This window comes from Delphinapterus leucas, chromosome 1 (genome assembly GCF_059928025.1).
Source record: "Delphinapterus leucas isolate spDelLeu-1000000601 "Yukka" chromosome 1, BTC_Dleu_Yukka2, whole genome shotgun sequence".
Lineage (NCBI taxonomy): Eukaryota > Metazoa > Chordata > Mammalia > Artiodactyla > Monodontidae > Delphinapterus > Delphinapterus leucas.
This window is the reverse complement of record NC_143129.1, coordinates 155,968,296-155,988,491: the sequence shown is the minus strand read 5'-3', so window position 1 is coordinate 155,988,491 and position 20,196 is coordinate 155,968,296. Positions and strand designations below refer to the sequence as shown.

Genomic DNA, 20,196 nt, shown 5'->3' with positions numbered 1-20,196 from the left:
GGTGTTAAATGTAAAATTATCATGTGACCCAGCAATTCCACTCCTGCGTGACCCAGGAGAAATGAAGACGTATGTCCACTCAAAAACTTGTATGAGAAATTAACACAACATTGTAAGTCAACTACACTTCAATAAAATAAATTTAAAAATAAACCTTGTATGTGAATGTTCAGAGCACTATTATTTGCAGTAGCCAAAACAGAAACAACTCAAACGTCCATCATTTGGTGAGTAGATAAACAAAATGTGGTATATCCATCCTGTGCAGAAAATAGTTAATATAGAAAACCTGCTAGTGGGAGGCTGCTGCATAGCACAGGGAGGTAAGCTCGATGCTTTGTGATGACCTAGAGGGGTGGAGGAATAGGGAGGGTAGGAGGGAGGCTCAAGAGGGAGGGGATATGGGGATACATGTATCCATATAGCTGATTCAATTTATTGTACAGCAGAAACTAACACAACATTGTAATGCAATTATACTCCAATAAAGATGTAAAAAAAAAAAGAAGAAGAAGACTTGACACTGCTGTCCTTAGAAAGTCCTGCTTGTCAGGTTAGCCCTTGGCTAGCATCTGGAAACTTGCATTTGGGGAAGGTTCCCACCATTCCCCAATTTGTAATAGTGGCTCACTGTGCTTGACCTCTTTGTACAAACAATATGATTTATGCTGAAAACCTGCTTTCCTTCTGAGAGTCTGGGATTTTGATGTGTCCTAGGCAGAAGGTGGTGTCTATGTCACCAGCCCCCAATAAATATGTTGGCCACCGAGTCTGTAATGAATTTTCCTGGTAGACAACATTTCACACGAATTGTCAATTCATTGCTGGAGAAATTAAGCACATCCTGTGTGACCGCTGGGAGAAGACTCTCGGAAGCTTGTGCCTGATTTCCTCGTGCACCTTTTCTGTGTGATTGGGAATGATCTCTTACAAGATTCATGTTAGTGTCTTACTTCTGGGAGATTCCTCAACTTGCCGTTATAGAAAGCCTATCAGCCATACCATTGGTGATGAGTAAACCACAGGAGGCAAAGTGATTAAACCTGGGTTAGAGCACCCAAATCCAAAAGACTCCAATGCACCATATACTTTCCTTACGCCCTTCTGCTCTCCTCACAAAATTCTTGAATAGTACCAAAAGCTATTTCCTGAAATTTTGCTATTTTGATATTTCTAGAAACTACTGGCAAAATTCTAAATATTATTAATTGCAGGAATTAATTTTAAGTATTTCTGTGTGTAATTTCTTTTTACTAAACTGGTAGTACCATGCTTAAAAACTTTCAGCTGTTCCTGTTGTTTACAGTAGTCCAGACTCTTCAGCATAGAATCTGGTTAGGGAAACAGGGAAAGATTACAAGATCAGATGATATCAAGGACAGGGATAAATATAAGGTGTAGTAGGAATATTAAGAGGGGAATCTGGAAAACATTCCGGGAGGACGTGACATTTATGCAGAAAGTCAGGGGACAGCCATCAGAAAGAAAGTGTTCCAAAGAGAAATAGTCATTTGAAATTTGATTATTATACTAATTAGTTGCTCCATACACAAATATTTTTTTCTTTTTTTCTTTTAGATTCTGCACTTGAGAAGTCTCAACTAGAAATTGAGAAATTGAAAGAAAATTTGATAAAGCTGAAAGAAAATGGTGAGTCGTTTTAGCAGATATAACATTTAATAATAAAATATTAAACAATAATATAATTTGTTAAGTAATATTTTTAAATAATATTACTTAATAAATAAAATAATATTACTACTACTGCTATTGAGGCAGGAGATAGATGGGTCCCAGGCTGAACAGTTGGAGTTCGTCCCCTGTGGACAGATACTCCAAAATAGCAGGAGGGAGGAGAAGCTAAGCCCTGCCCAGACAAAAGATAAAAGACCACATATTCCTCATTCTCGAAGGAGGAGACCTTCCTGACTACACACATGCAGAAAGGATCCTTGAAGGTCGAAAAGGGAGGGGGCGCCACCCCATAGTAGGTGATGTCAGGCTACCCATAGGCCTCTTTGCTAGAATCCATCTTGGCTAAGAGATGTGCGCACACACGTGGGAGGACCCTGAGAAATATCAAATACAGGCTCAGGCCAGGCAAAGCAAGATGATTGGCCAAGGAAACCTGGAAGAAATGCTCCATAAAAGTGAATCAAACTACCACGAGGGTGCGACTCTCTCTCTGAGCCCCCCGGTGTGTCTATCCATAGGTACCCTTTTTCCTCCTAATAAACACTTTACTTGTTTCACTACTTTCTGTCTTTGTGGGAATTCATTTCTGCAGAGCTGTATCGGCCAGGGCTTTGTCACTGCCCACTGGTCTAGTGCCTAGGATTCAGCACTCTCACTGTCGCGGCCTGACTTTAATCTCTGGCTGGGAACCAAAATCCTGCTTCAAGCCGCTGCAGACCGAGGCCACCCTAGATCACTATTATTACTATATCTACTGCTATTACTATTACTACCACTTGTTGCTTCCAAACAGGTATGCTGTCAGGCATTTTATTTTATTTATTTATTAAAAAAATTTTTTTAACATCTTTATTGGAGTATAATTGCTTTACAATGGTGTGTTAGTTTCTGCTTTATAACAAAGTGAATCAGTTATACATATACATATGTCCCCATATCTCTTCCCTCTTGCGTCTCCCTCCCTCCCACCCTCCCTATCCCACCCCTCTAGCTGGTCACAAAGCACCCAGCTGATCTCACTGTGCTATGGGGCTGCTCCCCACTAGCTATCTATCTATTTAACGTTTGGTAGTGTATATATGTCCATGTCAGTCTCTCATTTTGTCCCAGCTTACCCTTCACCCTCCGCATATCCTCAAGTCTATTCGCTAGTAGGACTGTGTCTTTACTCCCATCTTGCCCCTAGGTTCTTCATGACCTTTTTTTTATTTTTAGATTCCATATATATGTGTTAGCATATGGTATTTGTTTTTCTCTTTCTGACTAACTTCACTCTGTATGACGGTCTCTAGGTCCATCCACCTCACTACAAATAACTCAATTTCACTTCCTTTTATGGCTGAGTAATATTCCATTGTATATATGTGCCACATCTTCTTTATCCATTCATCTGTCGATGGACATTTAGGTTGCTTCCATGTCCTGGCTATTGTAAATAGAGCTGCAATGAACATTTTGGTACATGACTCTTTTTGAAGTATGGTTTTCTCAGGGTATATGCCCAGCAGTGGGATTGCTGGGTCGTATGGTAGTTCTATTTTTAGTTGTTTAAGGAACCTCCATACTGTTCTCCATAGTGGCTGTATGAATTTACATTCCCACCAACAGTGCAAGAGGGTTCCCTTTTCTCCACACCCTCTCCAGCATTTATTGTTTCTAGATTTTTTGATGATGGCCATTCAGACCAGTGTGAGATGATATCTCATTGTAGTTTTGATTTGCATTGCTCTAATGATTAATGATGTTGAGCATTCTTTCATGTGTTTCTTGGCAATCTGTATATCTTCTTTGGAGAAATGTCTATTTAGGTCTTCTGCCCATTGTTGGATTGGGTTGTTTCTTTGATATTGAGCTGCATGAGCTGCTTGGAAATTTTGGACATTAATCCTTTGTCAGTTGCTTCATTTGCAAATATTTTCTCCCATTCTGACAATTGTCTTTTTGTCTTGTTTATGGTTTCCTTTGCTGTGCAAAAGCTTTTACGTTTCATCAGGTCCCATTTGTTTACTTTTGTTTTTATTTCCATTTCTCTAGGAGGTGGGTCAAAAAGGATCTTGTTGTAATTTATGTCATAGAGTATTCTGCATATGTTTTCCTCTAAGAATTTGATAGTGTCTGCCCTTACATTTAGGTCTTTAATCCATTTTGAGTTTATTTTTGTGTATGGTGTTAGGGAGTGTTCTAATTTCATTCCTTTACATGTACCTGTCCAGTTTTCCCAGCACCACTTATTGAAGAGGCTGTCTTTTTTCCACTGTGTATTCTTGCCTACTTTATCAAGATAAGGTAAGATAAGATATGTGCATGGGTTTATCTCTGGGCTTTCTATGCTGTTCCATTGATCTACATTTCTGTTTTTGTGCCAGTACCATACTGTCTTGATTACTGTAACTTTGTAGTATACTCTGAAGTCAGGGAGCCTGATTCCTCCAGCTCCGTTTTTCTTTCTCACGATTGCTTTGGCTACTCGGGGTCTTTTGTGTTTCCATACAAATTGTGAAATTTTTTGTTCTACTTCTGTGAAAAATGCCAGTGGTAGTTTGATAGGGATTGCATTGAATCTGTAGATTGCTTTGGGTAGTATACTCATTTTCACAATGTTGATTTTTCCAATCCAAGAACATGGTATATCTCTCCATCTATTTGTATCATCTTTAATTTCTTTCATCAGTGTCTTATAATTTTCTGCATACAGGTCTTTTGTCTCCTTAAGTAGGTTTATTCCTAGATATTTTATTCTTTTTGTTGCAATGGTAAATGGGAGTGTTTTCTTAATGTCACTTTCAGATTTTTCATCATTAGTGTATAGGAATGCAAGAGATTTCTGTGCATGAATTTTGTATCCTGCTACTTTACCAAATTCATTGATTAGCTCTAGTAGTTTTCTGGTAGCATCTTTAGGATTCTCTATGTAGAGTATCATGTCATCTGCAAACAGTGACAGCTTTACTTCTTCTTTTCCGATTTGGATTCCTTTTATTTCTTTTTCTTCTCTGATCTCTGTGGCTAAAACTTCCAAAACTATGTTGAATAAGAGTAGTGAGAGTGTGCAACCTTGTCTTGTTCCTGACCTTAGTGGAAATGGTTTCAGTTTTTCACCATTGAGCACGATGTTGGCTGTGGGTTTGTCATATATGGCCTTTATTATGTTGAGGAAAGTTCCCTCTATGCCTACTTTCTGGAGAGTTTTTATCATAAATGGGTGTTGAATTTTGTGGAAAGCTGTCTCCACATCGATTGAGATGATCATATGGTTTTTCTCCTTCAATTTGTAAATATGGTGTATCACATTGATTGATTTGCGTATATGGAAGAATCCTTGCATTCCTGGGATAAACCCCACTTGATCATGGTGTATGATCCTTTTAATGTGCTGTTGGATTCTGTTTGCTAGTATTTTGTTCAGGATTTTTGCATCTATGTTCATCAGTGATATTGGCCTATAGTTTTCTTTCTTTGTGACATCTTTGTCTGGTTTTGGTATCAGGGTGATGGTAGCCTCGTAGAATGAGTTTGGGAGTGTTCCTCCCTCTGCTGTATTTTGGAAGAGTTTGAGAAGGATAGGTGTTAGCTCTTCTCTAAATGTCTGATAGAATTCACTTGTGAAGCCATCTATCTGGTCCTGGGCTTTTGTTTGTTGCAAGATTTTTAATCACAGTTTCAATTTCTGTGCTTGTGATTGGTCTGTTTATATTTTCTATTTCTCCCTGGTTTAGTCTCGGAAGGTTTTGCATTTCTAAGAATTTGTCCATTTCTTCCAGGTTGTCCATTGTATTGGCATATAGTTGCTTGTAGTAATCTCTCATGTTCCTTTGTATTTCTGCAGTGTCAGTTGTTACTTCTCCTTTTTCATTTCTAATTGTATTGATTTGAGTCTTTTCCCTTTTTATCTTGATGATTCTGGCTAATGGTTTATCAATTTTGTTTATCTTCTCAAAGAACCAGCTTTTAGTTTTATTGATCTTTGCTATTGTTTCCTTCATTTCTTTTTCATTTATTTCTGATCTGATCTATATGATTTCTTTCCTTCTGCAAACTTTGGGGTTTTTTTCTCTAATTGCTTTAGGTGTAAGGTTAGGTTGTTTATTTGAGATGTTTCTTGTTTCTTAAGGTCGGATTGTATTGCTATAAACTTCCCTCTTAGAACTGCTTTTGCTGCATCCCATAGGTTTTGGGTTGTCATGTTTTCATTGTCATTTGTTTCTAGGTATTTTTTGATTTCTTCAGTGATCTCTTATTTATTAAGTAGTGTGTTGTTTAGCCTCCATGTGTTTGTATTTTTTACAGATTTTTTCCTGTAATTGATATCTAATCTAGTGTTGTGCTCAGAAAAGATACTTGATACGATTTCAATTTTCTTAAATTTACCAAGGCTTGATTTGTGACCCAAGATGTGATCTATCCTGGAGAATGTTCCATGAGCACTTGAGAAGAATGTGTATTCTGTTGTTTTTGGATGGAATTTCCTATAAATATCAATTAAGTTGTTTAGTGTATCATTTAAAGCTTGTGTTTCCTTATTTTTTTTCATTTTGGATGATCTGTCCATTGGTGAATATGAGCTGTTAAAGTCCCCTGCTATGATTGTGTTACTGTCGATTTCCCCTTTTATGGCTGTTAGTATTTGCCTTATATATTGAGGTGCTCCTATGTTGGGTGCATAAATATTTACAATTGTTATATCTTCTTCTTGGATTGAGCCCTTGATCATTATGTAGTGTCCTTCTTTGTCTCTTATAATAGTCTTTGTTTTAAAGTCTGTTTTGTCTGATATGAGATTTGCTACTCCAGCTTTCTTTTGATTCCCATTTTCATGGAGTATCTTTTTCCATCCTCTCACTTTCAGTCTGTATGTGTCCCTTGGTCTGAATTGGGTCTCTTGTGGACAGCATACATACAGGTCTTATTTTTGTATCCATTCAGCCAATTGATGTCTTTTGGTTGGAGCATTTAATCCATTTACATTTAAGGTAATTATCGATATGTATGTTCCTAATTACCATTTTCTTAATTGTTTTGGGTTTGTTTTTGTAGGTCTTTTCCTTCTCTTGTGTTTCCTGCCTAGAGAAGTTCCTTTAGCATTTGTTGTAAAGCGGGTTTGGTGGTGCTGAATTCTCTTAGCTTTTGCTTGTCTGTAAACGTTTCAATTTCCCCGTCAAATCTGAATGAGATCCTTGCTGGGTAGAGTAATCTTGGTTGTAGGTTTTTCTCCTTCATCACTCTAAATGTGTCCTGCCACTCCCTTCTGGCTTGCAGAGTTTCTGCTGAAAGATCAGCAGATCTTTTGTTGCTGTTGTTGTTAACCTTATGGGGATTCCCTTGTGCGTTATTGTTTTTCCCTTGCTGCTTTTAATATTTTTTCTTTCTATTTAATTTTTGATAGTTTGATTAATATGTGTCTTGGCGTGTTTCTCCTTGGATTGGTCCGGCATGGAACTGTCTGTGCTTCCTGGACTCTATTAACTGTTTCCTTTCCCATATTAGTAAAGTTTTCAACTATAATCTCTTGAAATATTTTCTCAGTCCTTTTCTTTTTCTCTTCTTCTTCCAGGACCCCTATAATTCGAATGTTGGTGCGTTTAATGTTGTCCCAGAGGTCTCTGAGACTGTCCTCCATTCTTTTCATTCTTTTTTCTTTATTCTTCTCTGCAGTAGTTATTTCCACTATTTTATCTTCCACGTCACTTATCCATTCTTCTGCCTCAGTCATTCTGCTATTGATCCCTTCTAGAGAATTTTTAATCTCATTTATTGTGTTGTTCATCTCTGTTTGTTTGCTCTTTAGTTCTTGTAGGTCCTTGTTAAACGTTTCTTGTATTTCTCCATTCTATTTCCAAGATTTTGGATCATCTTTACTATCATTATTCTGAATTCTTTTTCAGGTAGACTGCCTATTTCCTCTTCATTTGTTAGGTCTGGTGGGTTTTTGCCTTGCTCCTTCATCTGCTGTGTGTTCTCTGTGTTCTCATTTTGCTTATCTTACCATGTTTGGGGTCTCCTTTTCGCAGGCTGCAGGTTCGTAGTTCCTGTTGTTTTTGGTGTCTGTCCGCAGTGGCTAAGGTTGGGTCAGTGGGTTGTGTAGGCTTCCTGGTGGAGGGGACTGGTGCCTGTGTTCTGGTGGATGAGGCTGGATTTTGTCTTTCTGGTGGGCAGGTCGATGTCTGGTGGTGTGTTTTGGGGTGTCTGTGGCCTTATGATTTTAGTCAGCCTCTCTGCTAATGGATGGGGTTGTGTTCCTGTCTTGCTAGTTGTTTGGCATGGGGTGTCCAGCACTGGAACTTGCTGGTCGTTGAGTGGAGCTGGGTCTTGGTGTTGAGATGGAGATCTCTGGGAGATTTTCACTGTTTGATATTACGTGGAGCTGGGAAGTCTCTTGTGGACCAGTGTCCTGAACTTGGCTCTCCCACCTCAGAGGCACAGCTCTGATGCCTGGCTGGAGCACCAAGGGCCTGTCATCCACACAGCTCAGAATAAAAGGGAGAAAAACAAAGGAAAGAAAGAAAGAGGAAGATAAAATAAAATAAAGTAAAATAAAATTATTAAAATAAAAAATAATTATATTAAGAAAAAATATTTTGTTTTTGTAGAAAAAATTTTTTAAGTAAAAAAAAATTTTTTTAAAAACAAAAACGTACAGACGGAACCCTAGGATAAATGGTAAAAGCAAAGCTATACAGACAAAATCACACACATGCACACTCACAAAAAGAGAAAAAGGGGAAAAAATAACATATCGTTGCTCCCAAAGTCCACCTCCTTAATTTGGGATGATTCATTGTCTATTCAGGTATTCCACAGAGGCAGGGTACATCAGGTTGACTGTGGAGACTTAATCGGCTGCTCCTGAGGCTGATGGGAGAGATTTCCTTTTCTCTTTGTTCACATAGCTCCCGGGGTTCAGCTTTGGATTTGGCCCCGCCTCTGCATGTAGGTCGCCTGAGGGCATCTGTTTTTCGCTCAGACAGGACAGGGTTAAAGGAGCCGCTGATTAGGGGGCTCTGGCTCACTCAGGCCGGGGGGAGGGAGGGGTACGGAGTGCAGGATGAGCCTGTGGCGGCAGAGGCCGGCGTGACGTTGCACCAGCCTGAGGTGTGCCGTGAGTTCTCCCGGGGAAGTTGTCCCTGGATCACGGGACCCTGGCAGTGGCGGGCTGCACAGGCTCCCGGGAGGGGCGGTGTGGACACTGACCTGTGCTTGCACACAGGCTTCTTGGTGGCTGCAGCAGCCTTAGCGTCCCATGCCCGTCTCTGGGGTCTGCGCTGATAGCCGCGGCTCCCACCCGTCTCTGGAGCTCCTTAAGTGGCCCTCGCGTGCCAGGAAACAAAGAGGCAAGAAAAAGTCTCTTGCCTCTTGGGCAGCTCCAGACTTTTTCCCAGACTCCCTCCCGCCTAGCCGTGGCGCACTAGCCCCTTCAGGCTGTGTTCACAAAGCCAACCCCAGTCCTCTCCCTGGGATCCGACCTCCGAAGCCTGAGCCTCAGCTCCCAGCCCCCACCCACCCCGGAGGGTGATCAGACAAGCCTCTCGGGCTGATGAGTGCTGGTCGGCACCAATCCTCTGTGCAGGAACCTCTCTGCTTGCCCTCCGCACCCTGTTGCTGCGCTCTCCTCCCTGGCCCCGAAGCTTCCCCTCCACCAGCCGCAGTCTCCACCTGTGAAGGGGCTTCCTAGTGTGTGGAAACCTTTCCTCCTTCACAGCTCCCTCCCACTGGTGCAGGTCCTGTCCCTATTCTTTGTCTCTGTTTTTTCTTTTGCCCTACCCAGTTACGTGGGGAGTTTCTTGCCTTTTGGGAGGTCTGAGGTCTTCTGCCAGCGTTCAGTAGTTGTTCTGTAGGAGTTGTTCCACGTGTAGATGTATTTCTGATGTATTTGTGGGGAGGAAGGTGATCTCCGCGTCTCACTCTTCTGCCATCTTCACTCTTCCGCCATCTTGAAGCTCCTCTCCTGTCAGGCATTTTAAATGGATTATCTCTAATGTTAACAACAGTGCCAAGTTGTAATATTATTCCCATTTCATTGATTAAAAAACTGAGTCATGGCAAGGTTAAATGAATTGTCCAATAGCTACATTAGAGACTTCCCTGGTGGCACAGTGGTTAAGAATCTGCCTGCCAATGCAGAGGACTGCGGATCAAACCCTGGTCGGGGAAGATCCCACATGCCATGGAGCAGATAAGCCCGCGCACCCCTACTGAGCCTGTGCTGTAGGGCCCGTGTGCTGAAACTACTGAAACCTGCGTGCCTGGAGCTCGTGCTCCGCAGCAAGAGAAGCCACCGCAATGAGAAGCCCGTGCACTGCACAAAGAGGAGCCCCTGCTAATCGCAACTGAGAAATGCCCGCGCGCAGCCAAAAAAAAAAAAAAAAAAGCTACATTAAGTATTAGAGCTGCTATTTGAATCCATATATGTCTGACTCCAAAACCTTTGGTCAACACAAACAATACATATTTACTGGGACCACTGAGATCAAGACAACTTATAATACATTTAACAACACTTCACACATATTTGTTTGCTAGGAAGCCAATAGGCTTGGAATAAGTGGTGAATTAGTTAATCTGACCCTATCTTGGCTGTGTAAAAATGATATCAGCTATAAATAATGTAATGACATTTGAGTGTCATAATGGTAGTAACTACAAAAATAATTTAAAATATGTTTACCGGTTTTAATAGTTATAAAACTAGGTTTATTTACCCAGTGCTATTGTGATTTACAATAAGAAACATGTATTTGGCCTTCATCCTTGTTTCTGCTACCCCCAAACGCTTGGAATTTCCTAAGTGATTAAGAACAGTAGGGGTGTCTTTTGTCATGGTAATGAGGACTTTTGGAAAGCCCCTCAGTAACCGAAGGATGGGAGTTAGTTGCCAGGGGAGCCAACCACGTGATTAGGGGGTTGGAACTTTCAGTCCCACCCTCCGCCCCCTCTGTAACGCCAACTCCTCCTGTCCCCACCCCCAGCTCCTAGGAGGGGGGAGGGGCTGGAGATTAAGTTCAATCGCCAGTGGCCAGTGATTTAATCAGTCGTGCCTGTGTAATGAAGCTTTCATAGAAACCCGAAGGAGGGGGTTCAGAGAGCTTCCGGGTTGGTGAACACATGGAGATTTGGGGAGCGTGGCGCACTCAGGGAGGGCATGAAAGGTCTGCACCCCTTTCCCCAGACCTTGCCCTTAGGCATCTCTTCCATCTAGCTACTCCTGAGTTACATTCCTTTATAATAAACAGGGTAATCTAGTAAATAAAACGTTTCCCTGAGTTCTGTGAGCTGCTTTAACAAATTAATCAAACCCAAGGAGGAGGTCATGGGAACCTCTGATTTATAACCAATCGGTCAGAAGCACACTTGCAATTGGCATCTGAAGCAGAGGGCAGTCTTGTGGGGCTGAGCCCTTAACCCGTGGAATCTGATGCTATCTCCAGGTAGATAGCCTCAGAACTGAGTTGAATTGTAGAACACCAAGCTGGCATTGGAGAATTACGTGGGTGTGTAGGGAAAAAAACCCATGCATTACAATTGATGATCAGGATTGTTTAAAAAATATATGAATACAATTATAAAATGAACACTGCTTTCTTAGTAACTGATAGAGCAAGAAAACAAAATCAGTAAGCATATAGAAGACCTAATAACACTACTAAGCAACGTGACATAATCGATAATTATAGAAAACTCCACCAGAAGTATTATATACTTTTCAAGTACACATGGCGCATTCACAAAAATATGCTATCACCATAAAACAAATTTTTGCAGAAGAACTGAAATCATACAAGTTATGTTCTCTGACCATAATAGAATGAAACCAAAAAGCAGTAACAGTAGTATGTTTAGAAAATCGCCAAATATTTGGAAGTTAAATAAGATACTTCTAAATTGCCATGCCTTCCAAGAAAAAAATTACAGGGGATATTACAGAATATTTTATATGAATTAACTTGAATAACAATGAAAACACTGAACATATCAGTATTTGTGGGATGCATCTAAGCCAGTGTTTAAGAGGGAAACATCCCATTTAATGCTTATACCAGAAATCAAGAAAGGACTCAAAATAATCTAAGCTTCTACTTTAAAAACCCAGGATAAGAACAAATTAAATCCAAAGCAAGCAAAACGAAGGAGATGTTTAAAATAAGGTTGAGGTCAATAAAAGTAAAAACAGAACAAAATAGAATAAATTAGTGGAATGAAGGGCGGGTTCTTTGGAAGGATCAATAACATTGGTAAACGTCTAACTAGATTGTTCATGAAAAAATGAGAAGAGACACACATTACCAATATAAGCAATGACAGAGACAACATTTCTACAGATCAAGAAGATAATAAGGGAATATATTGAGCAACTTTATGACAACAGATTTGATGACCTGGATAAGATGGACACATTCCTTGAAAGACACAAATTACCGAACCTCACTCAAGGAGAAACAGATAGCCCTAAATCTACCAAAGAAATTGAATTTATAGTTAAACATCTTCCCACAAAGAAAACTCCAGGTTCAGATGGCTTCACTTAACAAACTTTTAAGCAATAAATAATACTGATTTTACATAAACTCTTCCAGAAAATAGAAGAGAGAATACGTACTTCCCAACTGTTAAATGGTCAGCATTACCTTGATGACAAAACCAACGACATTACATTATTCCCAATGACCGCAGAAGAAGACCTTGTAAAAGTACAAAGAGTAAGGAGTAATTTTGGGGTAGTAAAATCAAATTGTGTTTATCTGCAGTGGGTTGGCTAAGAAAGTGACCACACAACGGATACTTTCATAAGAATGACATAGATTTTTGTGCACTGACATGAATAGATGTCTATGACATGTTATCAAGTGAAAAAAAGCTGTAGAGTAATACATGTAGTGTAATGTCATTTTGGTTTTTATTTTTATAGGGTGTGTGGGGGGGGATGTGTGTGTGCATGTGTATGTGCGCTCACAGGACTGTATGAGGTGATACACATTAGTATGGCAGTAAAGTTGTGAATACACTGGAATAGTTTTGTATAAGCTCTAAGTAGCTACTGCCCTGCATCTGCCAAGTGTCTCCCACCTACCCCAACTGTCCCAGCTCCTTCCAGCCCCTTGTCTTTCCAGCCACCAGAGGGATAATACTTGGCACAGCAGGATGTTCTGTAGAACTCTGCTCCAGAGCTACGTTCTCATAGATGAGGGTCCACGCTTTACCACTTGTTAAATATTTTCAATACAACCCTTGTCTATACATTAGAATATGCATATAAAAAATTTTAAAGAGTATTTACCAAGTATTAACAACATTATTTTGGGTCAGGGTAGATAAGGGTTGGATGAGAATATCTGCTCTGAACATAACCGTATAGCTTGATTTTTTCTTTTTAAAACAAAAAGCCTATATTCCATTTGTAATAAGCAAAACAGTACTGATTTTAGTGACCCTATTTAAAATAGGGCATTATTCAGCTGTATTTTTAAGATCTGTGAAAATTAAAAATACTGGTAATATATAGTATAGAGAAATGGACAATGGCATTGTGAGAACGTAGCTTTGTACCATCTTTTTGAAGAATAATTTGGCAGGCTCTGTCAAATTTTTTTAATGCACATGTCTCCTGATCCAGCTATCCCTTTTCTTTCTGGGGATTTATTTTTTTAGAAATAATGTCATAAGTACCTAGAGGTTGATGAACAAGGAAAATAATTTTAGAATTGTTTACAAGAATAAGCATTGGCAACAAACCTAAATCTTCATCAGGGGAAAAGTGACACAAAAAATGGCAATTTGGACGGTGGCATACTATGCAGAACAAAATGAGATAATGCATAAACAAACTGTGGTATATTAATAAGATGGACTGGGCTTCCGTGGTGGCGCAGTGGTTGAGAGTCCGCCTGCCGATGCAGGGGAAACGGGTTCGTGCCCTGGTCCGGGAAGATCCCACATGGCGCGGAGCGGCTGGGCCCGTGGGCCATGGCCGCTGAGCCTGCGCGTCTGGAGCCTGTGCTCCACAACGGAGAGGCCACAACAGTGAGAGGCCCGCGTACCGCAAAAAAAAAAAAAAAAAAAAAAGATGGACTAAAGAGTCAAGAGGAACAAATTATTGATAAAACACCGATGAATCCCAAAAATACTATATATATTGAGTGAAAGAAGCCTGACACAAACATGTGTATTGTAAGATTTTATTTCTATGAAAACCAAGAACGAGCAAAACTAGTCTATGTGATAGAAGTCAGAAAGTGGTTGTAGGGGTGGGTGGGAGTGGAGAACTGACTGGAAAGGATTTGAGGGAACATTATGGGGTGATGGAGATATTCTATATCTTTTTCAGGGGAAGTTCACGGGTATATAAAATTGTCAAAATTCATTGAACACTTAAGATATGTACATTATATTGTATATAAATTATACCTCAATTAAAAAATAGTTCCAAATAAGAAATGGAAAATGACTTTATAAGAGTTGTCCTGTAAAGATATCCATGATGTATTCACAGGTGGTAAAGTTGCAGACAGTGTTGCATAGCATTGTTTAAATTTTTTTAAATTGCATATGCAAAAGGTAGAACAAATCTTGTCCTCCATATATGTATATGGATTGTGAATGCTTTTTTTTTTTCTTTTTGGTGTGTTTTCAGCATTTTTCAAGTTAAAAAAATGTACACACTAAGGAAAAAAAGAGGGTAGTAAGGGAAACAAAAGAAAAAATGAAGAAAGAAAAATACAAGCAAAAACAGAACAGGCAATGAAGAAGGAAAACAAAGGAGACTAAAGCAGCAAAAGAAAAATAGGAGAAACATAAGTGAAAAAAGAAACAGTTGCAAATCCAGGAAAGTTACAGGCAACAAGTTTGTACTATTGACACTTTGATGAGTGCTGGAAAGAGCAGGTCTTAACATGAGGTGCTGAGCTGAGAGTAGCCTACAGGCAGAGGTGCTACAGGAGAAAGATGGTTTTGATGAAGCAACTTGATTTCACTTTACAGTCTGTCCGTTCACTACCCCTAGCTCACTACATCAGCTGTCTGTGGATGCCCTGCAGTTAATGAGTGCAAGAGAAGTATCTAGGAATATGTGAGGAATATATGAGGTGTGTAAGAGAGACAGGACCACAGGACCACCAGGAAGATGATTTTTTTAGTGGTTTCACTTTTAGAAGGCAGGCTCAATTGTTTTAAAATTCCAGGTCCTGGAAGAATCTCTATTGCTGGAAACCCTATACTCAAAAAGTCCAGCTCATTAGACTTGTATGAGAAATAAAAAACATTCTGTTCTGTTTCATTACTTGGTAGAACATTCTAGGGCTGGACTTGAGAGTCTAGCAGCTCTTCTTTGTGGAGAATCACATATGCAGAGACACGGTAGGACTGACAAGAATGGCAGGAAACAGCACTTCCTCAGTTTTTAGAGTTAACGCCCCCAAATTAAAACTTCGATCCAGTTGAGTCAACTACATTTTCCCTGTTTTAGACTCAGCTGACCTACGGAAAGCAAAGGAACATAATCAGAGACTGGATGAGGAAATTCTGGCTTTAAGAAATAGAGTTCGATCACTTGACTCAGAAAGAAAGGTACTTGGAGAAGAGGTAAGTTATTGAACTTTTTCTTAGAGTTAATTTAAATGTGTATAGAATAGTAACAGTCAGCAGCTAAGCAAGCTAGATGTATCAATACATCATTTATTGGTCATTAGTGAAGACTGATTCTGGTGGCTGTAGCATCCCAGGTAGAGCTGTACTTTGACCTAGATGCTTTCTATCAGTATTTCTATTTTATACATTTTAACTACATATGCTGAACAGTAATGTTACTGCTATAGTGTCAGTTTAGGATCTTTTCTTTTTATTAAGGATTTAGATAATAGTTTATACCGATCACATTTACCAAAGTTTGAGATTATTAATACTAAACCCATAGTTGTGTTATGTTTTTGAATCATTTCTTCTTAGGAATTTATTGATTTTTAATATGTACTTCCAAGTTCTAAATATACTATATGTCACTTCCATTTTAATTATATTCATTTCACAATCATATCTCTAGTGTCTAATACAATGCCTGGCATATAATAAGTGCTCAAGAAATTTTGTTGCAAGAATGAATAAATATTCATTAGAATGGCTATTATCAAAACAATAAAAAATAACAAATGTTGATGAGGAAGTGGAGAAATTGGAACCCTTTGTGCATTGTTGTTAAGAATGTAAAATGGTACATCCACTGTAGAAAACAGTATGGGACTTCCTTTAAAAAGTAAACATAGGGGCTTCCCTAGTGGCGCAGTGGTTGAGAGTCCACCTGCAGATGCAGGGGACACGGGTTCGTGCCCCGGTCCGGGAAGATCCCACATGCCGCAGAGCGGCTGGGCCCGTGAGCCATGGCCGCTGAGCCTGTGCGTCCGGAGCCTGTGCTCCGCAACGGGAGAGGCCACAACAGTGAGAGGCCCACATACCGCAAAAAATAAAAAAATTAATAAAATAAATAAAAAGTAAACATAGAGTTACCATATGATCTAGCAATTCTGCTTCTGGGTATACACCCAAAAGAATTGAAAGCAGGGACTTGAACATATATTTGTTCACTCATGTTCATAGCCAAAAGGTTGAAGCAACCCAAGCATCCATTGACAGAAGAATGGATAAACAAAATATGGTGTACACACACAATGGAATATTATTCCACTTTAAAAAGAAATATGCTACAACATGGGTGAAACTTGAAGACATTATGCTAATTGAAATAAATGAGTCACAGAAAGACAAATAGTATATAATTCCACTTATATGAGGTACCTAGAGTAGTCAGAAATCATAGAGCCAGAAAGTAGAATGGTGGTTTCTAGGGGCTGTGGGGGAGGGCGTAATGAGGAGTTATTGTTTAATGGGTGTAGGGTTTCAGTTTTGCAAGATGAAAAGAATTATGGAGATGGATGGTGGTGATGGTTGCACAGTAATGGGAATGCGTTTAGTGCTACTCAACTGTATACTTAAAAATGGTTAAGGGGCTTCCCTGGTGGCGCAGTGGTTAAGAATCTGCCTGCCAATGCAGGGAGACATAGGTTCGAGCCCTGGTCCGGAAGATCCCACATGCCACGGAGCAACTAAGCCTGTACGCCACAACTACTGAGCCTGCGCTCTAGAGCCCACAAGCCACAACTACTGAGCCCGCGTGCCACAACTACTAAAGCCCGCCCACCTAGAACCTGTGCTCCGCAACAAGAGAAGCCACCGCAATGAGAAGCCCGCGCACCACAGCGAAGAGTAGCCCCCACCCGTTCGCGGCAACTAGATAAAGCCTGCGCCCAGCAATGAAGACCCAACACAGCCAAAAATAAATAAATAAAAAATTTTTTAAATGGTTAAAATGGTAAATTTTGTGTTATGTATATTTTAGCCTAGTTTTTTAAATGCAATTGTAAGAAAGAATGAATAAACACTGTTCAAGTTTAAATCTCTGTAAATTTGTATATCTGATACTGGTAAAATATGTTTAATGTTAAACATATGTTTATGTTTTATATATACACAAACATACACATACAGGTGAGATAAAGTTCAGGAAAGGTATATCCCAAACATTATTACTTCTGGAAAGGGAAACGGGATTGTGGGGTAGAGTTATGTGAAGGAAAAGATCACTTGTTGCTCTATATACCTATAAGTTGTTTAAATTTTTTACACAAAGAATGTATTCATATATAACTTGTATATTTTTAAAACAAAGCATCCCCCGTCCCTTTTTTTTTTTTTTTTTGCGGTACACGGGCCTCTCCCTGTTGTGGCCTCTCCCATTGCGGAGCACAGGCCCTGGACGCGCAGGCTCAGCGGCCATGGCTCACGGGCCCAGCCGCTCTGCGGCATGTGGGATCTTCCCGGACCGGGGCACGAACCCGTGTCCCCTGCATCGGCAGGCGGACTCTCAACCATTGCGCTACCAGGGAAGCCCCCCCACCTCACTTTTGTATTTAAAATGCTTTTGTATTTCAGGTTGAAAGGCTTAAAGGAGAAATTTGTGAATCTCAAGAGAATAAGCAACTTGGAAACCACTCTCCTGGAAAAATGGTGGGTGCTGAACAGAAAGTAGAGGTATTAAAATTATGTTCTTTCTGACTTCTAATTTTGAAGTGAGTTGCATTTCACAAGAGTGCACCAGAGCAATAGGTGCTGAGCATTTGCTATTCTCCTCTTGCCTGCCTTTTTCTATTGCTTTGCCAGAGAGTATGGAAGAAGAAATTGGGGTACAGAGGATATGTTTCTGTTCACTTCCTCACCACAGGGAACAATTAATATGAAAAATATAATGGGTTTCGTTAAAGAAAAAAAGACTCTTACAAAGATACAACCAACTTGGGCATTTTTAATCATCAAAATGAAGTTGCCTTACAGAATCAACCAGTGATAGGGGAGTGGGTAGTTGGAACCACATATCATAGAGAACTAATATGGTTTAGGCTCCAGTGTGCACAGCATCTAATCTTTTCAGAACGATCAGCCTCTGAAGGGGTGGCAAAGTGATCAAACACAAGGCAGATGGAAGCAAGAGCCAGTGTGTTGTAGAGAGGGCGATTTCAGATATTCAGCTCAAGGAGCTAGACTGCTTTGCCTTTCCTCTCACACACCTAAGATGAGTGACATCCCTGTTGCTGAGGGATCTCCTTCACCAGAACTTGTTTTTACTGTAACTCTCTGGGCCCTATACCCCCAACCTCCTCAGTAGCAAGGAACTATAGATTTATTGTTTCCCCGCCCAAGGAGCCTGTATCCTTCTTGTCTTCCAGAACTCTCTTGTAGATAAATAATGCATTTTGTAGGAAGGAAGGGAGGAAGGGAGGGTGGGAAGGAGAGAAGGAAGGAAGGAAAGAAGGAATTTCCAGGCAAGACTTCAGTAACTTTTACCAAAATTTTTCCCAGAGCACCCATTTGTGGTGCTCTAATTTACAGAAGTTGACTTATTAGTAACTATTTTTATTAGTTTCTTATTTATCCTTCCAGTATTTATTCCAATAGAAGCATTTTGAACATTTATTCAGATTTCCTCCTTTCTTAGTTTCTCTTCCCTTCCCTTCCCTTCCTTTCCCTCCCTTCCTTCTTTTCTTTCTTCCTTCTTTCCCTCCCTCCCTCCCTTCCTTCCTTCTTCCCTTCCCTCCCTTCCTTCCTTTCTTCCTTCCTTCCTTCCTTCCTTCTTTCCTTCTTTCCCTCCCTCCCTTCCTTCCCCTCCCTCCCTTCCTGCCCACCCTTCCTTCCTTCCTTCCTTCCTTCCTTCCTCCCTTCCTCCCTTCCTCCCTCCCTTCCTCCCTTCCTTCCTTCCTTCCTTCCTCCCTTCCTCCCTTCCTTCCTCCCTCCCTCCCTCCCTCCCTTCCTCCCTCCCTCCCTCCCTCCCTCCCTCCTTTCCTTCCTTCTTTCCAAGCTTCCTTCCTTTCTTTTTAACTAAAATGCTCCTGGAGATCCTTCTATATCATACAAAGAGATCTTCCTGATTCTTCAGAGCAGCTAGCATTCTGTTGTGTGGATGTACTATAATTTATTTAACCAGTCTCCTGTTGATGGACACTTGGGTTGTTTCCAGTCTTTTGCATATTTATGCAGGTGTTTCTACAGGTTAGAGTCACAGAAATGGGATTGTGAGGTTAGGGGGTAGCTAGATCTGTAATTTTGGTCGATATTGCCAGATACTACACAGTGGAAATTGCACCATTTCCCTCTTCCATCAGCAATGTATGAGAAAGCTAGTTTCCTAAAATTTCACTAACTGAATATATTGTCAAACTTTTGTATTTTTACTAAATGATAGGTGAGAATGAGTATCTCAGTGTAGTTTTCATTTTCAATCATCTATTTATAGTGAGATTGAGCATTTTTCAAATGTTTATATTTAACATCAATATTTATATTTCTTGTATAAAATTAACTTTATTGAAATATTTAATACAATAAACATACATATTTTAAGAGTTGAGTTCAATGAGCTTTGACAAATGCATACATCTGTATAACCACAACCACTACAATCAAGAAAGAAAACATTCATTAGCCTAAAATTTTCCCTCCCCTTTTGCTATCAATGCCTCCCACTCCGCCACTTCCTATGACCATACCATTTCTAGAATTTCAAATAAATAGAATCATCTGGTATATACTCTTTTCTATTTGGCTTCCTTCACTTATAATAATACTTTTGAGATTTATCCATGTTGTTGTCTATATCACTGGTTCATTTTTAAATGGCTGAGTAATATTCCTGTATATATGGATATACCATACATTGTTTATCTATCCACTGGTTGATAGATAATCAGATTGTTTTCAGCTATTATGAATAAAGCTGCTACTAGTATTCACATGCCAGTATGTTTTTTTTTCCCTCTTGGTTAAATACCTAGCAGTGGAATTACTGAATAACAGAGCAAATACATGTTTAATTTTTTTTTTTTTTTTTTTGCGGTACACGGGCCTCTCACTGTTGTGGCCTCTCCCGTTGTGGAGCACAGGCTACGGACGCGCAGGCTCAGCGGCCATGGC

General features: G+C 40.0%; 1 protein-coding gene across 1 annotated transcript in view; it reads left to right on the top strand.

Moving 5' to 3' along the window:
• The window catches only part of CCDC30 (coiled-coil domain containing 30), a 154,363-nt gene that overhangs the window by 18,970 nt on the left and 115,197 nt on the right, over positions 1-20,196 (top strand). Inside the window, 3 exon segments of the mRNA XM_089894977.1 lie at positions 1,579-1,650; positions 15,149-15,264; positions 17,665-17,763. Coding sequence (XP_089751103.1) covers positions 1,579-1,650; positions 15,149-15,264; positions 17,665-17,763 — 287 coding nt within the window.